The 26,178-nt window shown below is 44.4% G+C and overlaps 4 protein-coding genes across 8 annotated transcripts; all 4 read left to right on the top strand.

Annotated features, from left to right (window-relative positions):
- The first annotated feature begins 275 nt into the window (after positions 1–275).
- LOC112879332 (BTB/POZ domain-containing protein At3g50780-like) lies at positions 276–4,610 on the top strand. Its single transcript, XM_025943568.1, has 3 exons — positions 276–891; positions 1,615–2,361; positions 3,302–4,610. The coding sequence occupies exons 2-3, from the start codon at positions 1,720–1,722 to the stop codon at positions 4,256–4,258; spliced, it is 1,599 nt and encodes a 532-aa protein (XP_025799353.1). The 5' UTR covers positions 276–891; positions 1,615–1,719; the 3' UTR covers positions 4,259–4,610.
- A 387-nt stretch (positions 4,611–4,997) lies between these two features.
- Positions 4,998–12,395, top strand: LOC112880546 (tetratricopeptide repeat protein 5-like). 4 transcript variants are annotated; one of them, XR_003226361.1, is made up of 13 exons: positions 4,998–5,396; positions 6,163–6,272; positions 6,358–6,468; positions 6,545–6,602; positions 6,950–7,039; positions 7,528–7,622; positions 7,770–7,823; positions 8,229–8,366; positions 8,953–9,010; positions 9,112–9,226; positions 10,180–10,581; positions 11,064–11,135; positions 11,983–12,395. XR_003226361.1 is itself a non-coding variant. In XM_025945214.1 (13 exons), the coding sequence occupies exons 1-13, from the start codon at positions 5,189–5,191 to the stop codon at positions 12,097–12,099; spliced, it is 1,296 nt and encodes a 431-aa protein (XP_025800999.1). In that variant the 5' UTR covers positions 5,002–5,188; the 3' UTR covers positions 12,100–12,254. The 4 variants fall into 4 exon arrangements, 1 of the variants encoding a protein (XP_025800999.1); XR_003226362.1 differs by lacking the exon at positions 11,983–12,395 and having other exon boundaries at positions 10,180–10,419; positions 10,512–10,581; XR_003226363.1 differs by lacking the exon at positions 11,983–12,395 and having other exon boundaries at positions 10,180–10,292; positions 10,512–10,581; positions 11,064–11,119.
- A 5,920-nt stretch (positions 12,396–18,315) lies between these two features.
- LOC112882226 lies at positions 18,316–22,546 on the top strand. Of its 2 annotated transcripts, none has more exons than XM_025947234.1 (12): positions 18,316–18,467; positions 18,577–18,709; positions 18,807–18,876; positions 19,010–19,099; positions 19,371–19,487; positions 19,613–20,065; positions 20,207–20,613; positions 20,723–20,822; positions 20,942–21,001; positions 21,119–21,205; positions 21,339–21,479; positions 21,918–22,546. In XM_025947234.1, exons 2-12 carry the CDS (start codon positions 18,615–18,617, stop codon positions 22,233–22,235), a joined length of 1,938 nt encoding a protein of 645 aa, XP_025803019.1. In that variant the 5' UTR covers positions 18,316–18,467; positions 18,577–18,614; the 3' UTR covers positions 22,236–22,546. The 2 variants fall into 2 exon arrangements, with proteins under 2 accessions (XP_025803019.1, XP_025803020.1); XM_025947235.1 differs by having other exon boundaries at positions 18,327–18,467; positions 18,614–18,709.
- A 511-nt stretch (positions 22,547–23,057) lies between these two features.
- Positions 23,058–25,646, top strand: LOC112879318 (plastid division protein PDV2-like). The gene is made up of 2 exons (XM_025943544.1): positions 23,058–23,503; positions 24,760–25,646. The coding sequence occupies exons 1-2, from the start codon at positions 23,276–23,278 to the stop codon at positions 25,414–25,416; spliced, it is 885 nt and encodes a 294-aa protein (XP_025799329.1). The 5' UTR covers positions 23,058–23,275; the 3' UTR covers positions 25,417–25,646.
- The last annotated feature ends 532 nt before the right edge of the window (positions 25,647–26,178 follow it).

The following is a 26,178-nucleotide window of genomic DNA, read 5'->3' as shown; positions in this document are numbered from 1 at the left end:
AGCAGTCAAAGGCACCTCCAGATTCGAGAAACCGACCCCTGCCACGCTGCACGCACACCACCGTGCTATCGATGGCAGGTAGTAACCGCACGCTGACACGCGGGACCCGCGCATCAGCACGGTAAACTAGGATCTGACGATGGAGAAAAAGCTAAAAGTGCAGTAAAAAACTTTTGCGAGCACCGGCACTGCAGCGGCGTGGCCGGTGACAGGCGAATCCTAGTTAGCTCAGGACGGACAGGGAGACAGACGCCGTAGTTGATTGAAAGTGAGAGGCATCTCGAGTTACCCTGAACCCAATCAAGGGAGCAAAACGCCGGAAGCGACACGCCCCAGGCCCCCGGTACTCGCTGCTGCTGCTTCTGCTTCTGCTTCTACAGTCGCGTTTGTTTGAGCTCTTCTCCCCTGCTGCTACGATGGCGACGCAGTAGCAGGCCGAGCCGTAGCTGCTGGCTGCTGCAATGCATAACGGGGTGAAAACTGAAAACCAGTCACTGTGAATGTGACTGGTCTGGAGTGTGAGGAGGAAGGAAGGGGCCAAGCAGAGAGGGGTCGAGAGAAAGCTTAAAAAAAAGATCTGGAAGGGGGCGGGCCGGAGGAGGAGAGAGGGGAGGGAGGCATGATGGCAGGCGCGGTGTGCTAGCGGGCTAAAGGGAGGACACTACTGATTACTGATGGGGAAAAGGAGATGCAGATGGAGATGGAGATGGATTGACGGGTAGCCTTTATGCTCCTCGCCTTCTCTTCTTTCTTCGGCCCGTTGCCAACTCTGGGAGTCAGGGGGTGAGGAATGGTGTGGCTGTGACTGTGAGCGAGACATTTCGCTTCTTCCTGATTGTGACTGACTTGTGCGGCGAGGATTGAGCTGCGCTGAGCTTGGATGCGAGTGAGGTAATTCAGCTCGATCTTACTGCCTCTAGTCTTTGCTTTCTGTACTGTTGTGGGTTCAGTTTCGAGTTAATTTCATGGGAGATTGGACATTTGTGTGTGTGATGGGGGAGCTGAAGAGGGATAGCATGCGCTATGTTCTTCCTTGATCCTGCTCTTGTGGATTTAGAATTTTTTTTTATGTTTTTCCCGGTGCCCCTGCTTAAGTTTGGTGGCTTGCGACGGTGGGGATGGCGAAATGATTCTTCAGTTTTCTTGCTCAGAGGTTGGAGACTCTGAGGTGAATGAGCATCACGCTAGCTAAAGATTCATTCTTATTCTTACGGAATGTGCATTTTCTTTCGAATATGCAGCTGAGTCTTCTGTGCTCTGTTTTAGGCATGAGCTGAGGTTTGATGTTCATTTTTCAAGCTCTATTTCATAGGTAGGAGATAGGAATTAATTGTAATTATCCATATCCTTTTAAATAATCTTGTAGGGGCCAATAACAACACAAGGACATGAATACTGCATGCTTTCTTCTTGCTAGGATTCTTGACCGCATATCCCGATTCAGTGGGTCACGTGGAATCTGAACTAAGTAGTTCAGTTCTTGTAACCGCCATTCATAAACGACTACTAAATAGTGCCATGCTCCTTGTTTCTTAGTTATGATTATTGACTAAATATTCTGATTCAGTGGTTTGTGTGAACTGTGAACTAAACAGTTCAATTCTTGTGTTTCAGGTGTGCAGACAAGCACCATTCGCAAATCACAGATAAACCTCACAACAGCTAAAAGTGGTTTCAGTTTGCCATATCTGAAGATACGGGCTTGTTCATAAGATAGGCATGGCAGAATTCAAGATTGGAAGACTTGATGGCCAGCCACCAAGGATCAGAAATGTCCCCATTGCCGTCACACCGGAAGGATTCTGGTGTTGCCCATCACAGGCCGCACTTCAGAAGACAGCAAAGAGCCCAAACCAGCAGGGCAGACCTAGAGGGGGAGCATCTCCTGCTCCATCAAAGGCGTCCTCGGTTCAGAGGGCGCCAACCATTTCTTCAGAGAAGAGAGCACAGTCCACTCCTACTAGGTCTAGAACCAATTCAGATGAGCAAATATGCCCTCCAGCAGATGCTATTGCTGCCCCTGATCCACCAAAGGTAGCACCTGCACCGGCACATGAGAAGCGACCAAAGCAACATAAGATTTCGGTTGGCTTTGGGCAGCTCGATTCGAGTGATCTAAAGGTTGTGCTGTATGGCAAGGAAGGGGTTGCTGTGAAGATGATTGTTCACAAGAACATCCTTGCTGAAAACAGTACATTTTTCGCCGATAGAATCTCGAGGCAGTCTCCGGTGTCATGCATTGAGGTGCCGGATTGTGAGGATGTGGAGATTTATGTCGAGACTGTTGGGTTGATGTACTGCAAGGATGTCAAGCAGAGGCTGATCAGGCAAAATGTTCCACGAGTTCTGCGAATCTTGAAGGTTTTTCCTGTGATGGTTACTTGATTTGCCAATTTGTTTGTGTTCTATATATGATATAATCTGTCTATTTGAATATTATTCACAAATATTGAAGCATATATGAACCATACTAGATGAAAACAACTGCTAGTTTGGATTGATATGTCACCAACTCCTCATCTAACTAGGGGTCTTTAAATTGCAGCCTAATTTGGATTTGGAATTTTAAAGCGATTTGTTTGTTTTGGATGGAAAAATAAAAAAAATTGGCATGTTTTTGTATTACTTAAAAAAGGGGGTTTAGCTTCAGGTAATGCTTCTCTTTTCAATTAAGCAATTTCGACAATTTAGTTTGCCACATGGCCATATGGTCATACAGTATATTATTTTGTAATATTTGGGTACTTTTATTTATTAACTAGGTGCTTCAGCTAAAAGTTATATTTTCTTTTACATAATTGTATCTGTATTGAAATGTTGAACTTTAGGTGCATTCTGAATTACCCGAAACCAGCAGAAAATATGCCCGTGCCGACTGAAATTCACTAATTCAAACATAGTTGAGTGAAACTCTATTCTTGCAAAATGTGAATTCTGATTAGATGCCGTTGATTATATCTTGATGTCCATTTCATCCTATTGCATTTTGGACCCCCTTTTTGTATGAATCTGACAGACATTGCATATTTTAGATGTTATTGATAGAAATTCTGTCGATCAATAGTTGGTCAGTCTCAATTTAGGTAGGCTGGTCAGTCTCAATTTAGGCAGGCTGCCATGCATTTTCCTTATGGAATTAATAGCAGTGAAGCAAGTTCTCTGAACATAATCTGTAGCATGGCTGTCTGAAAATGGCTACTTAGAAACAATTAACCAGATTTGTAAAGCAAATTTGACTTCTTAACTTGCTTATTCCTTTCATGTTTAGTGTCTGATTTTTTATAATTTGTTTTGTTTACAGGTTGCAGAATCACTAGGCTTCCGCGCATGCATCATGTCATGCTTAGATTACCTGGAAGCAGTTCCTTGGGTTGGCGACGAGGAAGAAAATGTCGTGACATCCATACGACAACTGCACGACGAGGATCACAGAGCTGACCCCTTGCTGAAGAGGGTGACATCTGACGTCCTAACAAATCCACCGAACGACACTCTTGCGCATATCATTGACTTGGTGCTGAAGAGCAGCGAGGACAGAGGCCGTCGCGAGATGAAATCTCTGGTCCTGAAGCTTTTCAAGGAGAACAACAGCATCTGCACCACCAATGGTTCTTCAGCAGACTCCTCCTGTGTCACGACCTTGTACAGCTGTTTCCAGAACTGCCTGGATTCCTTGCTGGCATTATTTCGCCAAGCTTCCGATCCGGAAGTGCTTGCTGAACAATCTTCAGACGACAAAGAGCAGATGTTCAGAAAGATCACTCTGGAGGCTGATAACCTGCTATGGCTAGCTGAGATCCTATCAGACAGGCACGCAGCTGATGAGTTGACAGTCATCTGGGCCAGCCAGGGCGAGCTGGCCGAGCTCCACCCCAAGATCCCGGTGATGCACCGGCACCTGGTGAGCTGCGTCAGCGCGAGGCTGCTGGTGGCCGTCGGGAAAGGTGAGGCGTTGCCGTCGAAGGAGACGCGGCGGCGGCTGCTGGACGTGTGGCTGCAGCCGCTGATGGACGACTACAGGTGGCTGCAGCACGGTTGCCGATGGTTCGACCGCACGGTGGTGGAGGACGGCGTCGGGCAGACCATCCTGACGCTGCCGCTGGAGGACCAGCAGGCCGTGCTGCTCGCGTGGCTGGGCAGGTTCCTGAAGGTCGGCGACGGTTGCCCGAACCTGCAGAGGGCGTTCGAGGTCTGGTGGAGGAGGACCTTCGTCAGGCCCTACGCCGAGCAGCCGGGGAGCTCGTCGGGGCGGCACTGATCGGCTGATTGATATTGCTGGGAATAACAGTGTGTGATGCTGGCTGCTGCAATCTACAAGGCTGCAAGAAGTTAGTAAGAATGGTCAATTAGGAGGAAGATGCTGGAGAGAGTATAGTGTAGGGTCACTAGTGGTGATCTTTTAACTGAGGTTAATCTTGTGTTGGTTGTGCTTGTGTTGTAATGCTTTGGGGTGAGAAAGCTGTCTGATTTCTTGGTACAGAAATCAATCTCCTGTGATTTTACTGCTAGTGCTTGTGAGTTGAGTGACCTTGTGAGCTCAGGTGAAGAAAATGTAAACTGTGACTGAGCCATGACTACTAGTTTAAGATTTCACCGAGGTGTTCTTCAAAGATGTGGATCATCCAGAGCTACGATGCTTTAGGTGTGCAGAGCTACGATACGGTGCAGTGAATCGCTTGGCAATGGTGAAGCACGCAGGGATCACTCTCTCTGCATCTGAAATTTAACAGATTTCTACCAAATCTAAATGCGTGTACGTCGACTTGAATTGGATAGGAAGAATCTTTTTTTTTTGTTAAACAAAACTAATTTGAACTGAAAAGGACTAGAACACCAGCTTATGGGCTTTTCTCATTACTTCATCAGTTCCATGATGACCAAGTTTTGGAAATGGGGTAGCCCCAAAATTGGCGCAACTGTATGAAAGATCGATAATTTCGACGGCTGAGATTACCTTGAGCACTGCTCTGGATTCTGGCCTTTCTGATTTCTGAATCTCCTGCGCAAGCGATTGTCCCCATTCCCCAAACCCCGTCATCTCCTGGAATTAATAAAAAAAGGTTAAAAAAAATCCATCTCCTGTCGCCTGCTCCGGCGCCGCCGTGCTGCCCGCCGCGCGTGCTGGATCTCCGTTCCCGCGACGCCTTCCCGTTCCCCTCGCCGCCCTCGCTCTCCTGGCTTGGATCCCATGTCGGCCGAGAAGCCGCCGACCGGCGCGGGCGCGGGCTTCGGCCCGGAGGAAGGGAGCAGGACGCCTCTGGAGCGGGCGGCGGACGCGGCGGAGGAGCTGTACCGCCTCCGTGACACCTTCTTCCCCCAGGAGCCTGCCGAGAAGGCTGCCGCACTCCGCGCCCGCGCCGACGCCGCCCTCGCCCTCCTCGACGCCCTCCCGCCCGGTACGCGCCCTTCCCAGCCGCCGGCTTCCATTCCATTGTTTGAGCTGATTCAGTTAATAGCGCATCCACCGGGTAGTAGTGGCGCAGAGGCGCCCGCTGCTCGCCACTGATTCGGTTTCGATTACTAGCACTGCCCACTCGGGTAGCTGCTGCATATTCTGCATTCTGTGTTGATTCCCTGACCCAAATTCTATGATGCTAGTCCTTTGACATGGAATTTGGAAATGCCTAATTCGTTACTTGTACAGAATCGAAGTGCGCTGTTGATCGCCATGCTAAAATTCTGGATTTTCATGGCCAGCAAATCTCACTGTTATTGTGTCTGGAACTAGTTCAAACTATAGGATGGGCCTCGCAGTGTCAGGATGGCCAGCAAATCTTACTGGATTCAAAGGCTATACCTGCGAGCTAGCGTGCTACAGAAAACCATGTGTCCCAACATATGGAGAAAGTAGCGAAGCTAATGCTACTCCTTTGTTTTCCGAGCATATGCATTGTTTTGTATTGTGCTGATGTCCTTGAATGTTTCGATAAATAGTAGCATCATCGTCGGTCCATGTATGTAATGTAAATGCGCCTTAACATTTCTATTTACAAGCTCATTTGACACAAGGCGAGCTGCATCAGGGTTTCTTATTCGTACTATATCCATGTGCTTTAGCAATTTTGTTCTTGATGCACCCTGACCTCTGATGCCCTGTGCCGTTTGGAATTATTTCATGACACACTCCTAATCGTTCCTTTTTTTTGTTTCTTTTACTTTCAGAACAAAAGAAATCTCCACAACAGCGTGGTGTTTTTGAATTTTTGAGGGGAAAAATACTGGATGTCTTTCCTGACTATCATAAGGAGGCTGAAGATCATTTATCCAAAGCAGTATGTAGCAGAGACTAAACAACTCTTTGTGTACAATTCCTCATATAAGAAATTAATTTTTTGCTTTTGCTACTGTATATATTAGGTAAAGCTGAATCCATCTCTTGTAGATGCATGGCTATGTTTGGGTAACTGCATTTGGAAGAAGGGAGATCTGCCTGCAGCAAAGAATTGCTTTTCATTAGCACTAAGCAAGGTAAATATTAACCTGGAAGTAGTTCCAATATCCTTTTCTATATTTCTGAATTCTCCAGCATGGTTTTATTGGGCAGGGTTCAGATAAGAAAATACTGTGCCAGCTCTCCATGCTTGAAAGAAGTATGGCTCAAGGTGAGCATGTACCTTTATAATATTAGTAGTTCCTCTATATCTAATTACCGATTACGTCAAATCATAAACATACTGTTGAATTAATCATGATTTCACTTATCTTTTCTATCTATGCACATGGAACTTCTTGTTTTTGCTGCATCTCTGTTGCCTAATATGCGTTGAGAGTGTTGAAGAAAACTGCCACAGAAACAAGTTCTCATGTATACTTTAGTGCTGAGCTGCTGCTATCAATAATACATCTCCAGTATTAATTTTGCACCTACCATCGTACTATAAAAAAGATCGTTTGTTCCAACTGAAGATTTCTCAGTTACTTGTCTCATTTTTTGTGCTATCATTTTCAGGTAGTGAAGACCAGGTGCTTTTAGTGGAAGAGAGCATTAAGCACGCAAAAGAAGCTGTTATGCTGGACATTAAAGATGGCAATTCATGGTGTAAGAGTTCTTTACCTTGTGTAGTTGCAGAAGTTCTGTTTTTTTACATAGTTCACATTTCTCGATTAGAAATTCATATCCATATCTGTGGACTGTAAAATTTAACATCGCTGCATTCTTTCTTTTTACAACATTGCACTGGAAAATAGATGCATTGATTGTATGATTTAATTAGAGTATCAGGTACCATGGATCTTGCACAATGGGATCAGTACCTGATTTGGTTCATTTTCTTGCATGATGGGATCACTACCTGTTATGCCCCAGTTTCAAGTTGTATGGATGCATAACCAAGATCCGTGCCTTATTGGGGTTCCATATACATGCTACCATTTGGGAGTTTAAAAATGCATTTTGTTATTATATCTCTGAAATTTGCCAAATTCATTTGGCTAAGCAGTGGCACACACCGGAAGCGCAATTCAATCAGCAGCATAAAAGCAAATATTCCTTCAATAAAGGCTGTTCATATGTCCTTTTAACTGCAGACAATATGGGTAATGCTTATCTCACTAGCTTCTTTGTGGGAGGAGCCTGGGACCACACTAAGCTTCATCATTCGGTGAAAGCATATCAAAATGCTGTAAGTTGGCATTTTGTACTTTTTGCTATTGTTCTCGGTTAAAATTATTGAGAATATGACTTGTAACCTTTCTTGTATCGATTTCTAGTTGTTTTCTGTGTGACTCATTTCTATATATTGATATTGTTGAGTTTATTTTATGTGCAGGAGAAGGATAAAACTATGAGTTTGAATCCAGACCTCTACTATAATTGTGCCACAGTGAGTGTCCCAGATAATTCAACGTCTTTTAGAGTAAATTAAATTATCTTCTTTATATAATTTTGGTCCCTTTCATTTTTAAATAAGCTCAATTATATGTAGCTTTTGGCCACGCTACCCAGTGGCATGGCAAGTTAGTGCTTGCATGCACTTTTCACAGTGTGGTAAGGTATCATGCCTGGCGTGGCCTAAGGCTAATCCTTGCTGCACCACAATTTTTATCTCGGTGTGGCAATATTGTCCTGCAGCGCCAGTTACAGTGTTGTGGTGAAAAGGGTTTAGATTTGGAAACAAGATACTTGTGGGTCTATTTTTAACCTTTTTATAATCTTTTTAACAATTTCTAAACAACAACTAAGTGCAATAATTATTTGCATGTGATTTTTTGAACCCTGGTCCTCTTAGGCCGACAAATATTTGGAGAATTATGAAAGGGCCCTTCGTGGATTCGAAGCTGCAGCTTTAAAAGATCCTGGCCTCAGTGCTGATAGAGAAGTTCAGAAGATCATCAGTCTCCTTGATAAGCTAGAGAATGCAATGAAGGTATGTAAAATATAGAAATTGCCCCAGTAGATAACTATGTTATTTAGATTGCAGAGTTGATATAACTTATCCTGTATTGCATTCACAGAATGGCTGCTACTTAATGATTATGCATATTTGTCAATACTGGAAGCTTAACTGAGATTACTCTTTTCCTGCAACTGTAGTGATGCAAACTTAACATTTTTTGTTTTCTTTAAAAGTTGAATTTCATATTTGTTTGAGAACAACAGTCTCACATGTATATATCATATGGCCACTTCTTGTGGTCTAGTTGGTTATCTTCTTAAGAACTTAATTTGTACATGTGATGAATTAATGTTGAACCCTACTGCATCAATGAAGTTGTTCATGGAATAAGTAATCTGTAGAGTAATTTTTTTTCTGTGAGACATGTGTCAAGTTATCTTACCCATGTATTTATGACAGATGTGCTGAATCAATTTACTATTCAGTTTGCATTTTGCTCGACTAGGTGTTTTGATGAGAATGCATTGACTAAAACAACACAGTATTGTGCTACTGAAAATTATAGTATTTCTATTTTATGGGAAATTTGCTAACTTATAATAATATTCTTCCACAGGGACAATTACGATCCAAAAGATTAGCATCATTGGTGTCATCCTTGAGTAGTGTCCATTGTAACACACTGCAAATATTGAAGTTCTATATTTTCTTTTCAAAAAATACGAGTACTATTGTTAACTTCTTGTTTATGCTTTATACCTTTATAATGTCACAGTGAATTCATCGCACAAGAAAGTCACAGTAAGCATTCTATCAGAGGGTTTGAACAAAGCAGTTGCTGTTTTGGGAAAAGTTGTTCTTTTGATAAGACATGACAATGTTGCTCCACTGTAAGTTGAATTATACTTAATTTTCCGTAAGCTAGTTATGCATGCTTTATCATCCAATGTTTTTTCCGCCCTTCTGATTTCTTGTCCTTAGGGCATTTTTATATTTTAAGTAGCTGGAAACATTTATGTTTATACTTTAACAATGTGCTGTGCAATAACAGTTAATAATTGATAGGAAGATGAAGGTAGTTCAAGGATATGATAATTGTTAATAAAAAGAAAGAAGTTGAAATTCTGTTCCAATATGCCTACCCCAACTTGCTTGGGACTGAAAGGCTTTTCTGTTGTTGGTACAACATCCAAGCCCCTTCTTGTTTAAGATGTAGTTGAGAGGTAGTTTAAACAACATGGAAGAAATAGAAAATGGAATTGACTCTTGATCTAATCTTTATTTTTTTAAAAAAACTGTTAGGATAATACTGTGCATGCCTCTGTTGGAGCAGCTTTTTTGAGTTATAAACAGCTTAGTACATGCAGTTTACCTGCTATAAACAGTTTTTGAGCTGGGAGTTAAGGTAGCCAAATCACAAAGATAACTTGTATATTAAAATTGTAATGAACATAATATCTAGTAGTTTGTATATGTTCTATGGGTGAGAACAGTGCCTAGCTTGTTGGTGGGATGTGTAGGTTACTAGGTTCTCGGTTGGTCGATGTCAAGATTGGGATGCTTACTCAGTGATGCATCAAGCATTTTTATAATGATTTTGAGCTCATTGAACTGTCCTAAGCATTAGGCATCAGGAGTTTTCAGTAAATATAAGCAACTGCATTTGCACAAAGTATCGATGTAATTATTTACTTCATTTCAATTTTCATTACAGTTTCCCTTTTTAATTTTGGAAATATTTAACCACCTTAAATTTCCTGGTCCGAATATATGATTCTTGGCTGCCGGTGGTAATGGCTGGAAGCTTTATCCTGACTGCATTTCATTATTACAATGAATATAGTGTGTACCAATGGATATATGCGAAATAATAGTTGAGAATGGATTTACTATAAGCTTCCTTGTTGGACTTCGGAGCCATGGAGGAAAAGATGCGAACAGTCAATCAAGTATCTTGTAATATTTTTCTATAACCTTGTTTCTATTTATTTGACGACCTGGTTATCATAAGCTAAGTACAGCATAATCATGCAGATGAGTAAAGGTGTATGCAGATTTTTGTTCATTTACAGTGTGCCTACTGGTGCCTACTAGAAATGCCATTATATCTTGATTCTTCCTCCTGATATCTCATATTGTTCGTAATGTATATTATTATCTTTAATGTTTTTTCAGGTATTATTTAACATGTGACTTGGATCAGACTTATTTTATACTTTCAGTCTATGGGCTGCGGAATGATGCAGTAAGACCTCAGAACTCTGGTGAATGCTCATATAGTAAAAAAATGTGCACTGTGTTCCTTGATTATCCCTATTGTTGTCTTTTGTTTAATCTTTGTTTCATCATGGTTGTGTAACGTCTGGACAAAAGTAACATAGCTTTTCAGTTAATTGTTATCAAGAACTGGTCTATTTTAGTGAAATGTTTAGAACTAAAGGCATATCCAGCCCTATTACCTATGAGGTGGAAGGGGAGGTGGGAGGGGGTGACTAATGGCCATGATTACCATCCACCAATCAAGCCTTTGCTGCAGTAAAGATGATCAGTGTGATTCAAGTTCATTTTCAGTCTAAGAATCATTGATAATGGTCAGCTTATTTGTATTGTTGAATCTTTGTGTTGTAAGATTAGTTTATGATTTAGCAAATACATTTTGAGACTATTGCATCCTTTTCTTCTATAATAGCTGCTGTACCATGCTTATTGAGGTCTTCTCTGCCACAGATGAAAGAGGGTGATCGAGTGGTATTATTCGAACCATACTACAGAATTCTTGATGCATCATGGAAAGACAAGGTACACCTTTGATAACATGATATTCTACTTCCAGTCAAACTACATCACCTCACCTCAGACAAACATATTGCTTATGGTATACAGAAAACTTTATTTTATTTGGGGGCATTTTCCCTAATCCCATCTTACTCAGGCTCCCTTGCGTGTTGGCTATAAATTACCAACTGTAAATTACTAAAACCTTTTGATTTTAACTTATGTATGGTATTTGTGTCATTTTTTGTCAAATAATGGCCTTACATCTGGAATATCTAATGCTACACTAAAGCTTTTATGGTGACAGTTGGTTTGTTATTGCCCCTAGTCACCTCGTGACCTCAATCCCTTTTATTTTTTACAGACCATTATATGAAAACAAGTAAAATAGTTGGCCCATGAAACTATATAAAAGAGTAACGAATGCACTGACCATTATATAAAAGAGTAACAAGGGCTATCAGTTCATATCCCTAGTCTTTTCTTTACTGTGCATAGAAACACATTATCTGATAAAAAAACTTACAAAAATGTAAAAAAATTGATCTTATTAATGTAGCTATCATCTAACTCACACTTAATGCGCTACACTAAAATATTTGGTTAGAATCAGAAAATGAAGTGTTGTTGAAACAATTGATTAAGTTGATTCTTCATCTTATAATATGTGCTAGAAGGAAATAATAATATGTGCGTCAGTTAGAACAAGTTTTGTTCTTTCCGCTATATTGCCTCGATTGTGCATCAGTTTTTTTCTTTCTAATTTCTAAATGAAATGACTTGTATGATAAGTGACTTATTAATTGCTGATGTACAATAATTTGTGATAATTATGTCACTTTACTTATTCTTTTTCTTTGACGTCATGCAGCGCTACCAGTTCAAATCAATACGAGTGGACTTTCCAGAGCAGATTCTAATCAACGAGAAAGCCCCAGCTCCTCATCATGTCGCACGGGCGTCGATCCATGCACACAACAAAACGTGATTCTTTCTTTCTTCTTCCTTGGGAGGGTTGGTTTTGATACCTATATGTTGTATTGGACATGTCGGTGTGCTGGGCCGTGGGTTGTTCCGAGCTCTGAGAGCGGGAAACAAAAAATAGCATGAAAAATGTGTTGCTGCTGTTGCTTCGTCTCCCAACTTCTGCCTTCGTCCTCCGCCCGGTGTTACAATTGACACCATGGGAACAGTTTACACACAGACAATGTCGTCGAGTGGTAGCTGCTGAACTATTGCCAATGTCCCAAAGAACAGCAACTATTTGCTTGACAGAAAAAAAAAGAACAGCAGCTACACTGCATCCCAAAGAACAGCAACTGCACTGCACCCACTGCTCATCAATGGCAATCACATCGGTGTCACCATGCTCTAAAGATTAGCTGCTGCCGTCAAACAGTTGGGACCGACCAGTGTCGCCTAGGTGTGCAGTGCAGAGCTACGATGCAGTGTCCACTGTCCAGGCTTTCAGAGGCTCCCTCGTCCCAAGAATTCGCATTGAATTCTGTCGCGATTCCGCCTGCAGTGCGAGCATTGAATCCCTCCGTTGCGTCCAGGAGGTTTGGTGAGGGCGCCATGAATTGCAGTGAATCCCCTGGCAATGGCACGCAGGGGTCTCCCTCTCTGCATTGGTGCAGGCTGCCTGACAGGATCGGCATGGACACGGGCAGCGCGTGCATGGCAGCGGCTTTGAACACAGGTCTGCTGGGCTGGAAGAGACGCCACTCACAGCCTGTGGCTTCGTCAGTGTCTCAGACTCCTATATGGTCGTCTAAGCGGCGTTTCGAAATTGAAATTCAAAGTGAAATTTAGAGGCTGTTTGGATTCCAGATGCTTATAATAAACCATGTCACTTCAAATATTTTCAATTAGAAAGACTAAATATAAACTAATTATAAAACTAACTATATAAGGGTTTATCGTGAATCGAATCTATTAAGCCTAATTAATCCATAATTAGCCTATAGTGGCTAATTATGGATTAATTAGGCTTAATAGATTCTTCTCGAAAAAGGCTAGGGGTTATAAAATTTATTTTATCATTAATATATATTTAGTACTTCTAATTAGCATCAAATATTCAATGTGACAGGGTTTATAATAAGCCCTCTAGTAACCAAAACTGGCCTTAGGATGTTTCCGCTGGGCAGGCAATCTGAATACTGTGTGTAGTAGGGAGCTGAAGGTTTTCACCACCGTCCAGATCCAAAGCCATCTGCTTTACATTGTTCGTGGATGAGTGCTTTATTTTTACGTCTTGCGTGGTCAAATCAATGCAAGCGAACTGAAAGGTAGTAGACGTGCATGTCTTGTACCATAATGTCAACATTTGGGTGAGCATCGACCAAATGCAAAGGTTGCAGTAGATGAGTGACTAGTGAGGATGATGACCCCCAAGGGGCCCTTTGCTAGTTCGTTCTCTTAGTACTTGACGGCCCAGACGCCCAGTTCCAAGAGCTTTTTCTGAAAGATGCATCTATGGGGGAAAGCAAAGCAACGGTGCTGATGGCTAGCTGATGAGTCGCGTGGCACGCCACACTCTTTTGACCCTACACGCACTTACCTCACCGGCCGTAGCTGCCACTGTAATTTTCGCACCGGAATCTGGCGACAGGCAAGCTTCAGTGAAATTTCACAGGTATTTATCAGACTTTTGCTGCCTGTACATCGACTTGAATCTGGATAATAGGAATTAGGCATTTTTTTGTTAAGAAAATTAAAATAAACTCCTGAATTTGAAATAAAAAAGGACTTGGATCTTGATGATGCATGGCAGTGTGCACAAGGCCTCACACACACACACACACCAGCTGGTGGGCTTGTCTCATTGTCTGATCACTTCATTGTGACCAAGTTTTGAAATGGCAAGATATGGCAGGGCAACTTTACGCACGCTCACAAAATGGGTGCAAGTGGCTTTTGCCTACCATCCAATATGCAGTATTGAAATTTTCAGTGGTTGAGAGATTGATGCATGGTTGAGCATGCATGGATCGACAAGCCAAGTTCAATCAGATGAACATGGCTAAATTAAAGGTGGCAAGCTTGCATGCATTTGTTTAAACTACTATATACAATTTTAAATATGATTTTAGTAATCTACTACTCTATCATGCTCAATTGCTCATTTACATATGAGAAACATTTCCTGCTAAATTCTGCACCGACTAATGAATATGCCACATTGTCCAACGCCAAAGTCCAAACACTACACACCAACGAGCTCAAACTTTTCCATCAAACATATATGGATGGTTGTATTCATTTCTTAAAATGCTACACAACTTCAAGTGAGTTTGTAATACTCTCTCATGCTTAGTTAACTGATGCACATTTACAACCAAATTATGCACTGACCGACGAATAATAATGCTGCATCCAACTCCAACCTGATCTATCTTCTAATAGTATTGCAGCATATATGTGTCGCATATTTTGGTGAAAAGATGATTGCAAAACCCGGCCTTTTTTCCTCCCATTGCTTCTCCTTTTCACCTTTTTCACAAATTTTTCTTTCCTGCTGTGTGTGCTAATAAGCTGAAGCCCTTTTGCTTGCCGCCCTTTTGTAGCTTGGTGATCCCCTTTTGTTTGGCTTTTGTTGCATGGCCTTTTCGTTTTGATTTTTGTTACCCTTTGAGTTCTTTGATGTAGCCCTCTCTGTGTGTGTGCACCCAAAAAGAAAAAAAGTTTAGGGCGCACGTATCATTGACCTTTTGTGCTTTTACGTGCATGCATGCACACTGTGGCGCACGAGTCCCGGTGAAATATGTTTTGTATGCAAGTATGTTTACCTCCTCTGTGTTTGCAATCGAGATGCTTTCATGGCGCTGCTTCAAGCCTGCAGGCTTCTGCCTGGCCCTCTTTATTTGTAAGGTTTAATTTTTTTTTTGGTAAGGTGAACTGGTTGGCGCATGAAATTAAATGTATTATCATCACAGCCAAATATATAGTCTTATTAAGACTACTTTGCAAGGTCGACATGGCAAAAGCAATTTTAAGAAAAATTAATAATAGTGACCTGCTACTTTGTTATAGGTAGAGCAAAGTGTTAATTAGGACTACTTTGCAAGTATTATAGTCAACCTTTTAATAAGTAAAGGGATATCCCATTAGTGGCTTATTATTTCCTCTGATCTTGTTATTGAACCCATCCATAACAAATGCCACTGCAAAGTGGACAAAAGGCATCTCCTTTTTCATTTGTTGGTTGAGGATTAAAAAATAACTTGGTTCAAAAAGGATTCAAAAGAAGTGCTGCCAGAGGTTACTAGCTCTACGTACAAACTTGCTTAGATGGAATCACTGTGGACTTCGGTAGAAGACATTGGATTCTCCTGTTCTTTGACCTTGCAATAAACAAGAAGAGAACGACGTAATAACCTAGGAGGAGACCTTGGAGTGACTAAACATTGCACACTTGGACTAGGCACATTTTTAGATAGGATCCTGAACGACTTAAGTAGCATATCAGTTCTTCAGCATTAAATGTTACTGCATGGGAGTTAGTCTGTCACTCTTGTTCAGAATAACAAAACTACCTCAAAGTTTAGGCAAGATGTATGTCAGATCAACTGTTCTTATGCTAGTCACTGAAATCAAGCCAGTATCTTACATCATCAGTCTGTTTCCTGAAAAGAAAAATAACCAACCAAAGATCATCATCTGACCAAGAAATTTAACTAGTCGACTCGTAGTAAATCTCTTTTTGTTGTGACATAAACATATATATATATATATATATATATATATATATATATATATATATATATAGCTCAGATCTGAGAAGATCCATGTGAGATTTGCAGCGTTGGAGAGTTTATAAATCGCCCAGATTCCAAGCCTCATCAGACTGCGAGCATGTCCGGCTGTCTTGCTGTCTGTCAATCTTGTTATCTTGCTGTGGTTGTTGATGTTGGACAGATTAAATATTGAATTTCGCGTCATCTTATGATCATTAGAGCAATTAAAGGACGACGCTGCGATGCTCAAGACATAACCGGCAACGTGAATGCTAACTGGAGCTTTTGGGCTCATTCTGTCGAACTGGTCCTACCCGGTTTATCTTAGTTTTTTTTTTGCATATTTTTCAAACCGGGAAAATAATGCAGTGTGCGCGCCGTGTAACTTTTCTTTGAAAAAAAAGAGATATTATATAATAGAATCAACAAGGACTCTGAAACAATTCAGATCATGTGAGAATTTTGATTTGTGATGCCTAATCCTGATTGAGATGATTAGTTCAGGCTCATATCTTTGACTTGATGGGTTAACCCTAATCCTGATAAGGCCAGGCTTGGGCCAAGCAAGTAAGGAACGATCAGAGCAGAACAAGGTTCATCTAGACCTAGCACTTTAAATTTTTGTTGTCTTCTTCTCTGTTGCCTCCTCAGCTTTTTCCATGCCCATGCTCCAAATGCAAAGAGCCCCACGCCTTGCGTACCAAATGAGACATGCAGAGGCACCCTCCCAGAACAAGGATTATTCCTGTGACAAACAAGAAGCTCCCTTAGGGCAGAGGACAAGTGATACTTGGTTGCGTTGGGGCTTCCTTTTGAGAAGACACTAGAGAGAGTAGAGAGACATGCTAGTGGTTTTCAGCTCAAAACAAGAGGAAGCACCCAAACAGAGCAAGGTTTGTTTTCCTTGGGGCACAGACGCAGGCCCCTTTTATCCCCACTTTCTCCACTTTTGAGGCCACCCCCTTCCATTCTTTTAGGTTTGTATGCCTCAAGAAGGTTTAAACATTCTTCGGACAAAACAGGGTGTTGTCTCTAATGGCTGGTTCATCCCCTGGTGTATGTGGGGCCCACCAAATTCATATCATGTTTGGAATCCCTTTGTTTATTTATTATCTATTTGTTTATTTTGTTTATTGTTCTTGATGGAGGCTTTTATGCCACTAATCTGCTGTTGGAGTAGGATCTTTGGGGTACATATATGCTTTGAAAAGGAAAAAAGGAGAGTGGGGATATACTGGTCATATATGCTAGTACATACATTTTTGCTTTAATCTGGGTGTTATTAAATTTCCCCAAAACTAAAAGAGAGTGCGGAAACTTTTTAAGGAAAAATATTGCAGTGGCTTATGAGTACAATTTGCAACTTAAAACTTCATATGGATATTTTTTTCTGATGAGAGAAATTTCCATGGGTATGCTACTGCCCAGTCAAAGATCTTATATATCACTTGTGAGTTGTTGTAAATGATGCAGTACTAGCATATCGCTTGCATTCACATTGTTCACCTGCCCGTCACTGTCACGAAGATCCCCATCACAGAGAGAGAGAGAGAGAGAGAGAGAGACCAAATGCTCCTGTACTACAGGTACGTATTTGAATGAGCTCACGCTGTCACATCTGGAAACCTAGCAGATCAACTGCTGCTTACCAGGATTACCAGGATAAGCACCGACATGATTTGAATATTCCACTTTAACTAATATTTCTGGCTTGCATTTGATGTGTCCATACAGTGATGCGTACTATTCTATGGTTGAAAACTTGAAGTCTCCTGCAGAAAGTTTGCTGCCAAAAAAGGGGGCGAAATCTTGCAGATGGTTTGGCAGGGTAGAGAGAGTAACCCTGACGTTTGCGTTGGCATTTGGCAGGAAACCTTGGCTGTATTAGCAGCAGACAATGATTTTGCATTTATCAATTGCTATAACCTCTCACCTGTCTCAGACCACAGTACCTGAAACTACTATTCTATCAAGGTCAGTGAAGTGAGAGAGGAAAAACCGACACAGCAATAACCAAACCTGGTTTAGAAAGTCGCAAACTTTCCCTAGTTTTCGACTCCATAGCTGTGCCGTGAATCAAGCAAGATTCAAGAACTAGAGCCAGGCAGGAATAAATTTCTCTGACCTTGGCCCTAGAGGTGCAGTGGTAGTAGTTAATACGGCAACATCTACTGCTCACAGCAAGGATAAAAACAAGGCAAAAGGCTGCCTTTTGCAAATTCTTTTATGTGAGGTGTCATGGTCAATGCCTTTTTGGAGGTAGGCACACACACATACTAAACACAACGAGGGTTGCTGTTGTGTGTGAGATTCATTGGGGGTTTCTGCAGTTGGAGGTGAAGCTAAAGGGGCTTTTCGTCTTCCAAAATGTCCACTGAGTTAGGCCTTTGACCTGGGAGTAGTAGTTGGTGGTGGTAGATGCCACATTGGCTGCTGGTGGATATACACAGTGCAAGGCTTGTTGGAGTCTAGTGTGGCTTCTGCCTTCTGAAGGCACCATTCTGCTCTCTGCTTGCATCATTGGGAGCTCCAGCTCCCTCCTCTTCTTTCCCTCCCTCCCTCCCTCATTGCCTCTCTCTCTGCTTGAGCCAGTTGTGAGCCAAGTCCAGCAAATTGTGTGAGTTGTTTTGTTTTGTATCCTGCAATTTGCACCCTTTATCTCTCTGCATAACCGTAGTTTCTCGGTCTCAGTTCTTGATTGGTTTGGTTCCTCCATGTCTTCCCAGTTCTTGATTGGTTTCACACGGTGTCTGAATTCTGAAGAATGGACATGGCGGCACTGGAGAAGAAAGCGCACGCGCCCTTCCCCAGAGCAGCGAAGCCCTCCAATCCTTCAGCAAGGCTCAAGCGATCCAAGAGGTTGGATGCACAAGCTTGATTCTGCAGATTTCTTCCGTTTTATCGTCATTCTGAAATGTTCGTGAGGAATTTCTTCTGTTGGTTTGCGTAATGGCAGTGACTTGGAGGACAAAGATGCTAAGGGTGCTCTGCGGTCTTCACAGAAATCATCAAATCAAACTAAGCTGGTAAGTTCTTAATTTCGAAAAAAAAAGTCTTCATTTTGTTTGTGCTACTCTCTTCTGTATCTTTGATTTCTTCTTCTGCTTACTGAAATATGAGAAATTCCGGTGATTTTCTCGTGTGTGTTTTTTTTTCCAGCAAGGTAAAAATTCAAAGTCTCACCAGAAATGTGAAGCCAAGAAGGGAATTCAGCCAAGGAGCGAGGCGCAGAACTCCCTGAAGAAAGAGGCAAGGACCTGAAATCTGCAGCTGTTCTTCATTGATCTTTTTGTTCTATACTTGTACTCACGGTTCTGAAACAGAGTTGGAACCAACAAACTGTTCTTTCCTGTACTCCTCTTTTCTTGTCCAGTACTGAACTCGCAGAAGAATTTTTGTTCCAAAAAATACCCAAAAAGATAAATTGTGCCAAAATATACTACAAAGATTGCAGATAACATGATGAATCTCCAGTGGTTCTATGTTTTGTTTCTCGGTCTGACATGATGCGCACATGCAGATTCTGCAACTGGAGATGCACCTCAAGGATCAGCAGGTGGTGCGCGGCGCACTGGAGAAAGCGCTGGGGCCTGATCCTGCTCCTATCACTCTCCAAAATGAGAGCCCGATGTTAAAGGTGCCCCCTTCTTTACCTAATTACCTGACCAGTTCCTGTCTAATCTGCTCCCAGCTCAGGAATGGCATGTTCACGAGCTCAAGCTGACGTTCTCCTTCCTTCTTTCTTTTTCTTTTTCAAATCAGCCGGCGACTCAGCTGATAAGGGAGGTTGCGACATTGGAGCTGGAGATAAAGCACTTGGAGCAGTACCTGCTAACACTCTACAGGAAAGCATTTGAGCAGCAGCAAGCACCCACATTGCCGTCTTCAGATGCTAACCGGGAGGCACCGAAGCTGTCGGTGAGCTCAAGGTCTGCGCAGCTCGATGATACGCCGAAGCCGAAGGCTCCTATCAGGAAAGGAGATGATCCAATGCTCCACTACAGCTGCCCTCCACTCAGCAAGGGGAGGAGTGGCGCAGTGGATGATTCCTCGCCGTCGACGTGCCCCAGGAGGACTGCAGACTTTGATCATGGCCTCCGAAGCCAGTCTGCGCTGTCGTTCCGGGGAGTGTGTTCGTCCAGGATTTCACCCACAGAGGACAGTCTCGCCAGGGCTCTTCGATCGTGCCACTCTCAACCTTTCTCATTCTTGGAGGTGATTGTTTAATCCAAAAGAATTTTTTTTACTTTAAGGAATGCTAAATTTAGGTTGTTTCTGTTAAATTTCAAATCATTTTTTTGAACTGGATTTGAAATCAATTCTGAGTTCATTTGCTCTGTCCGTGCTCATGGACAGGAAGGGGAGACTGCAACATCAGGAGTGGTAAGCTTGGCTGACTACCTGGGTACTAACGTGGCTGACCACATCCCTGAAACACCCAACAACCTTTCAGAGGAGATGGTCAGGTGCATGGCAGGGGTGTTCTGCAAGCTCGCCGATCCTCCTCTGGTTCACCACCGGCCGTCGTCGTCGCCTTCCTCCTCGCTCTCCTCGGCGAGCGTGGTATCTCCACAGTACCTCGGGGACATGTGGAGCCCCAACTGCAGCAGGGAAGCGACGCTGGACTCCCGGCTCATCAACCCCTTCCGTGTCGAGGGCCTGAAGGAGTTCAGTGGGCCGTACAACTCCATGGTTGAGGTGCCGTCGATCTCCCGCGACCGGCAAAGGCTCAGAGAAGCTGAAGATTTGCTCCAAACCTACAAGTGAGTTCTTCTTACGGTTTTGGGGCCTAGAAAAAATGGATGAAACATGTTCAGTTCTTGTGTTCAGTCCTGTAACATCTGCTCAACTGCACATTTGGAGTTTGATCAGGTTGATTCTCTATCGGTTGGAGACTGTTGATCTGCGGCGGATGACGAACGAGGAGAAGCTCGCTTTCTGGATCAACATACACAATGCGTTGCTGATGCATGTAATGTTCCTCGCACTACTCTCCTGAATTATCTGCAATCAGTACTGAAAAATTTACTGTTCTGTCTACTCACGCTATCTGTGAATGCTAATGATCATCCATGGCACTAACTCCCACAGGCCTACCTGAAGTACGGCGTCCCGCAGAACCATCTGAAGAAGACATCACTGCTTGTCAAGGTAAAGCACAACCTCACTAGTCACTCCCCATCGGTCATCGAAACCGTCTCGAAGAAGACAAACAATTCCTTAGGAACCGGGCAGCTGAGCAGCGACTGACAGAATGTTCCCCTGCAGGCCGAATGCAAGATCGCCGGGCGCACCATCAACGCGGCGGTCATCCAGGGCCTGGTTCTCGGCTGCAGCACGCACTGCCCCGGACATGTAAGTGTTGGCCGCCATATCATCATTGGGTCAAAGAGCATGCAGCTAGCGATGAGCACAATGCGAAATGTTCCTGAAAACACGATGAGAATGTTTTGGACATCCATCTGATTGGTCCTTTTGATGCGCGCAGTGGCTGCGGACTTTGCTGCACCCAAGGATCAAAAGCCGGGGGAGCAAAGCGGGGAGCGGCGAGTGGCAAGCCTTTGCCGTTCATCAGTCGGAGCCCCTTTTGCGCTTTGCGCTTTGCTCGGGGAGCCACTCCGATCCCGCGGTGAGAACACGCCCCTCTCTCTGAAGTCTGAACCTGCTTTCGGCTGACAAAATCGAACGCAAAGCCATGAAACCATGGATTGGTAGTTCAGTACTAGACAGCGTATGTGTGATTCCTGGGAACTCTCAAACATAATTCAGCATGGTATGGTAGCAATAGCAATCACCTAGTGGAGTGTATGCCATTTTTCTTAAAGAAAAGGTACTAGCCTAGAGATGTTTCTGAAAGTGGTAAAGCTGCATGGAGAAGTGAACTGAAACCTCGCCATGGATGAACACAATGATAAAAGGAGCTTGACAAGTATCTGCTTTTGTTTCCTTGGTATGGGCCTGTAGTCGAGTATGCATCCACAGTAGTAGCATGCAAGAATGTTCATCAAAGTACTCGAGACATGATTGCCTGCCATCCCTTTGACACGGCTTGTGCTTGTTCATGCAGGTCCGGGTGTATTTCCCGAAGCGGCTGTCGCAGCAGCTGGAGGCGGCGCGGGAGGAGTACATCCGGGCGACGGTGGGGGTGTGGAAGGAGCACCGGGTGCTGCTGCCCAAGCTGGTGGAGGCCTACGCCCGGGACGCCAAGCTCTCACCGGAGCGCCTCGTCGACGCCGTGCAGCGGAGCCTGCCGGAGAGCCTGCGGACGGCGGTGCAGCGGTGCCGCGGCGGCAGGGCCGCCGGCAAGGTCGTCGAGTGGGTGCCCCACCGGCAGAGCTTCCGGTACCTGCTCGCCAGGGACCTCGCCTTCCCGCACCTCAGCTGATCTGCCTGCACGCTGCTCGCCGGCGTTGCTGCAGCCGCTGCTCGTTAACTGCATCGATAGAGTGAACGAAGCCGATTACAACTGTGATTGTTAGGTGGTGTTGATGTGTTCATAGATTTGATTCTAGCATGCTTGCTGCATCCATGATCTTGTAGGAAATGGGTATCATCTTGCGCGTGTGAGAGAGGGAGAAGCTGCGCAGTGTGTGATCTGCGCCCGCTGTAAAGGGAATTTGTAGATAGCAACACAAAAATGAAAACAAGAAAAGGATGAGAAAATAGCAGGGGCGCCAAACTAGCCTTTTGAGTTCATGACTTCATGTGACACCACGAACCTTAACTATTGCGTTGCCAGTTTGACATTGGGTACACACACTAGGACTCTGTACATTTTGAAAAAGTCATGAGCAATTTTGGAATGCACATGGAAGCATTTTCTTCTTATTTTTTTTACTATGATGGTTTGCAAGAAATGTCGCTGAAAATTTTTTCTAAAAAAAAACTCTTGACTATCGATTTCTTTTAAAGGACGTAGTTTAGAAACATAAGATTGATATGCATATAACAACTATATAGAGATCTGTCTTTAGAAAAATTAATTTATAATCTTGTAATTTATATATATATTAAAAATATTGCCATATAAGGTAGCCTAAATCGTAGACTTTGTTGGTCGCTTGAGAAAGCAAAGATCCTGGGGGGAAAAGAGAGAAGGAAACAAGAGATCTCAAAGATCTTTATGGGCCTCCGTGAAATAGACGGCCCACCCACAGGACCAGGTCCAAAGCTAAACGAAGCCCAGAAAACACGAGACGGCAGCGCGGCCAAGCCCCACCTGGCTGCGGATACGCCTCGGCGCCTCCACAGCCACGCACACGCCATCAGCCGACGACGAGGCGGGCCGCGCGCACCTCGCGAGTCGCGACGAAGGCGGAGGCGTGGAGCTGACCAACCACCACCGGCCAGCCGCTGCTGCTAGCTGCGGTTTTGCTAGGGTTTCTATCGGGGATCCCTGTGTCGGCAGCGGCGGCGGCGGCGGACATGGACGGGGAGGAGATTGGCCTCGTCCTCGCCCGCGCCTCGGACCTCCGCTCCAGGATATCCGCCTGCGCCGCCGCGGCGCGGCCCGAGGAGCCGGTGAAGCGGCTGGGCGCGGCGGGGGGTGTTGAGGAAGGCGAGGATGAGGATGAGCAGGAGGAGGAGGTGGACAGCCTGGTCGGCATCAGCGACGCGCTCGAGTCGCTCGAGCGGCAGCTCGCCGCCCTGCAGGTCTGTCGATTAACCAACCACTCCGTTTCGCACTGCGATTGATGGCTTATATGGTAACCCGTGAGTGATTCGGTAGATCCCTGTTAGCTGTTCGGAAGCGAATCATTTTTTTAATCATGGATTGGGTGACTCCTGCGTTCCCGTTAGCTTGCACTGCCTACCTAGCAGACTGGTGATGATTTGCTAGGATTTATCATCTCTGTTCTTACATTTTGATTGACTGCCCTGGGTGAACTGGGTCCGATTTATTCCTCATTGCTGGCTAGTGGAGGGATAATCATCAGATTGGAAATCGGGCATTGCCTGTTGCCTCAGGATGCTGCCTGTTAACAAGGAATATGGGGGTGCCAAATATATATAGGTGGAAATGGCTGCTCAACACAGAATAAGCAGGTACCAAACATAGGTTCAAGTTGTTTTTGCTGTCACAGTGGGTCAGTGGCTTAGTGCCCTTGTAGCTTTGGTGATGAATTCACCTAGAGAGGGGTGGTGCTGCTACATTGCCATGTAGTCATCAAACAGTGAGATTCAGCTTAGTTTTTTTTCCCCTCAACCTTGCTAGATGTATGATATGGAAAAGGCAGTGCTGCCTGTTTTTTTTCCTCAACCTTGCTAGTTTTTTTTTTCTCTTTCACAAATAGGAAACACATTTCGGGAAAATATGGAAAAGGCATAGAAATGTAATGCTTGCTTTAATTACTGGCATCACTTGTTGTCCAATTGTTTTTGAAATTTAGAGCAAGTTTACTGTTTGGCTAATTCAATGCAACGCCTGTTTTAATTACTGTGCTGCTTATCTCACCAAGTGAGACTGTCTTTTGGGCACCTCAGGCCAGTAAGTTACTGGCTGTGTGGGTTATAATTGACAGTAAGATAATTATGTTGTTTCCTGTTACTAAAAGAGTTGACGATATGCTCTCTACTGTCCTATCACATTGAACTGTTATTGTTGAGTGACTGTTTATAAAGTAGCATCTATTACAACCTTAACAACTTAAATGCTGCCTTTGGTCAAATTTAACATAACTCGCTATGCTTCTTATCTAACAAAGAGAGTTTCTTTTGGGTACCTCATGTCAGTAAGTTACTGCCCTGTTTGGGTTATACTTGACAGCTCAGTAGCTATTTTGTTGCCTGTTCCCAAAATAGCGGACAACATGCTCTCTGCTGCTCTGTCACGTTGAACTGTTAGTCTTGATAGATTGTTTCTAAATTAGGACCTACTACCATCTTAACATCTTAAATGCCACTGCCAGGACCTCCAGCACCAGCAAAGATATGAACGGGAAACCATACTGAGCCAGATCGACCGCAGTCGGAGATCCCTGCTTAGCAAGCTCAAAGAATACAAGGGGCAGGACCATGAGGTAATCCACGAGGCTGCTGCTTTTGCTGGTGAGAAAATCGAGCATGATGATGGCCTCATCCTGCCTCCTTACTCGAACCATGTCACCAATTCCTTCGTGCTCGACGACCTGTACCCTCTGAAGTACGTCTCCAAGCCCAAGCGCTTGCATAACGGACTGGATCCTTTCGGAGCGGCACAAGACGGTACAAGAACGAATAGGACAGAGGACAGAAACACGGGCACGCCGAACCGCGGTCTGCTAGCGGGAGTCGGGTCCTTCATCGGGTGGATGGCAAAAATGGCGGTCATGGCCGCCGGCGCCGTGTCCATCATGAAGGCTGCCGGCTACGAGCCGGTGATCGGGACGAACAGCATCAAGCTGGACATCGCGGGGCTGTTCGGTAAAGCGGCGGCGGGCAAAGAGGAGCAGGGCGCTCGCCGCTGCCCCCCAGGTAAAGTGATGGTGCTCGAGGACGGCAGGGCTCACTGCGTCGTGAAGGAGAGGGTGGAGGTCCCCTTCGGCACCGACCTGGCGTCCCCGGACGCGAGCTACGGTCTGGGCTGAGACCGGGTGAATGTGAATATTAGGATGTAGCTCGCCCCTGAGAGGCGGTCTGTAGGAATTGTGTGTGACTTGTTTTCTGTAAAATGCTGTGCATGGATCAGTTTTCTTCCTTTCCTTTCCGGGTTCGGTGCTGAACGTTGTGGTCATCGAGATGCTGAAGCTGTGTACCATGTCATGCCCCATGTTGGTATGGTCGGGTGAAATCTTTATCTGACTGCACCGCCCTACTACTTGAGTGCATCAGTGGCGGTTTCATTTCCACGTGTTGTCGCTCTGTTTTGCCGTGGAATACTCTGGCTGTGCTCTGTAACCTGGAGAATGCTCACAGATTCGTACTGACTGCAGTTTGTGGTGCCGGCACGGCACAACTCGTGTGCACGAGCGCGCGCACGGATGCCGCCGGCATTGGATGGAGTCAGCGACTAACAAAACAGCTCGAGAGATCGTCGAAGACGATGCCAGGAAAAAAATTCCCCGGGCGTATTCGGACCTGCACGAGTGCCGGGCCGAGCAGGCGTGGCTACTGAAACGGCGGCGACGGGCATCTACAACTTTATGCCGGAATATGCTTTGCCTAGCTATTTGCATACAGCTGGGACCTGCTGCTCCTCCTTCCCAGCCGTTGCCGGTAGCTACGTCGGCGGTGGTAGCTGCCTCTAGGTATGTAGCCCGTCACGCCTCTTGGCCTGCACTTGCTGGTAGCCCCTGCCTAGCGATCGATCGGGTTGATGGCTGACTCCTTTCTCCTTCGCCACTCGCTGG

Source organism: Panicum hallii, chromosome 2 (assembly GCF_002211085.1).
Source record: "Panicum hallii strain FIL2 chromosome 2, PHallii_v3.1, whole genome shotgun sequence".
Taxonomy (NCBI): domain Eukaryota; kingdom Viridiplantae; phylum Streptophyta; class Magnoliopsida; order Poales; family Poaceae; genus Panicum; species Panicum hallii.
Note: the sequence above shows the minus strand (reverse complement) of the source record. Positions and strands in the feature narration are given on the sequence as shown.

What these genes read in the sequence shown, in the direction of transcription:
- LOC112879332 (XM_025943568.1), top strand. Translation starts at nt 1,720, where the DNA reads ATGGCAGAATTCAAGATTGGAAGACTTGATGGCCAGCCACCAAGGATC. An exon ending in GAGTTCTGCGAATCTTGAAG is followed by an intron (nt 2,362 to 3,301) that starts GTTTTTCCTGTG and finishes TTTTGTTTACAG; the next exon opens with GTTGCAGAATCACTAGGCTT.
- LOC112880546 (XM_025945214.1), top strand. Translation starts at nt 5,189, where the DNA reads ATGTCGGCCGAGAAGCCGCCGACCGGCGCGGGCGCGGGCTTCGGCCCG. An exon ending in CCTCGACGCCCTCCCGCCCG is followed by an intron (nt 5,397 to 6,162) that starts GTACGCGCCCTT and finishes TTTTACTTTCAG; the next exon opens with AACAAAAGAAATCTCCACAA. An exon ending in ATCCTTGAGTAGTGTCCATT is followed by an intron (nt 9,011 to 9,111) that starts GTAACACACTGC and finishes ATAATGTCACAG; the next exon opens with TGAATTCATCGCACAAGAAA.
- LOC112882226 (XM_025947234.1), top strand. Translation starts at nt 18,615, where the DNA reads ATGGACATGGCGGCACTGGAGAAGAAAGCGCACGCGCCCTTCCCCAGA. An exon ending in GCACGCACTGCCCCGGACAT is followed by an intron (nt 21,206 to 21,338) that starts GTAAGTGTTGGC and finishes TGATGCGCGCAG; the next exon opens with TGGCTGCGGACTTTGCTGCA. An exon ending in GGAGCCACTCCGATCCCGCG is followed by an intron (nt 21,480 to 21,917) that starts GTGAGAACACGC and finishes TTGTTCATGCAG; the next exon opens with GTCCGGGTGTATTTCCCGAA.
- LOC112879318 (XM_025943544.1), top strand. Translation starts at nt 23,276, where the DNA reads ATGGACGGGGAGGAGATTGGCCTCGTCCTCGCCCGCGCCTCGGACCTC. An exon ending in GGCAGCTCGCCGCCCTGCAG is followed by an intron (nt 23,504 to 24,759) that starts GTCTGTCGATTA and finishes TGCCACTGCCAG; the next exon opens with GACCTCCAGCACCAGCAAAG.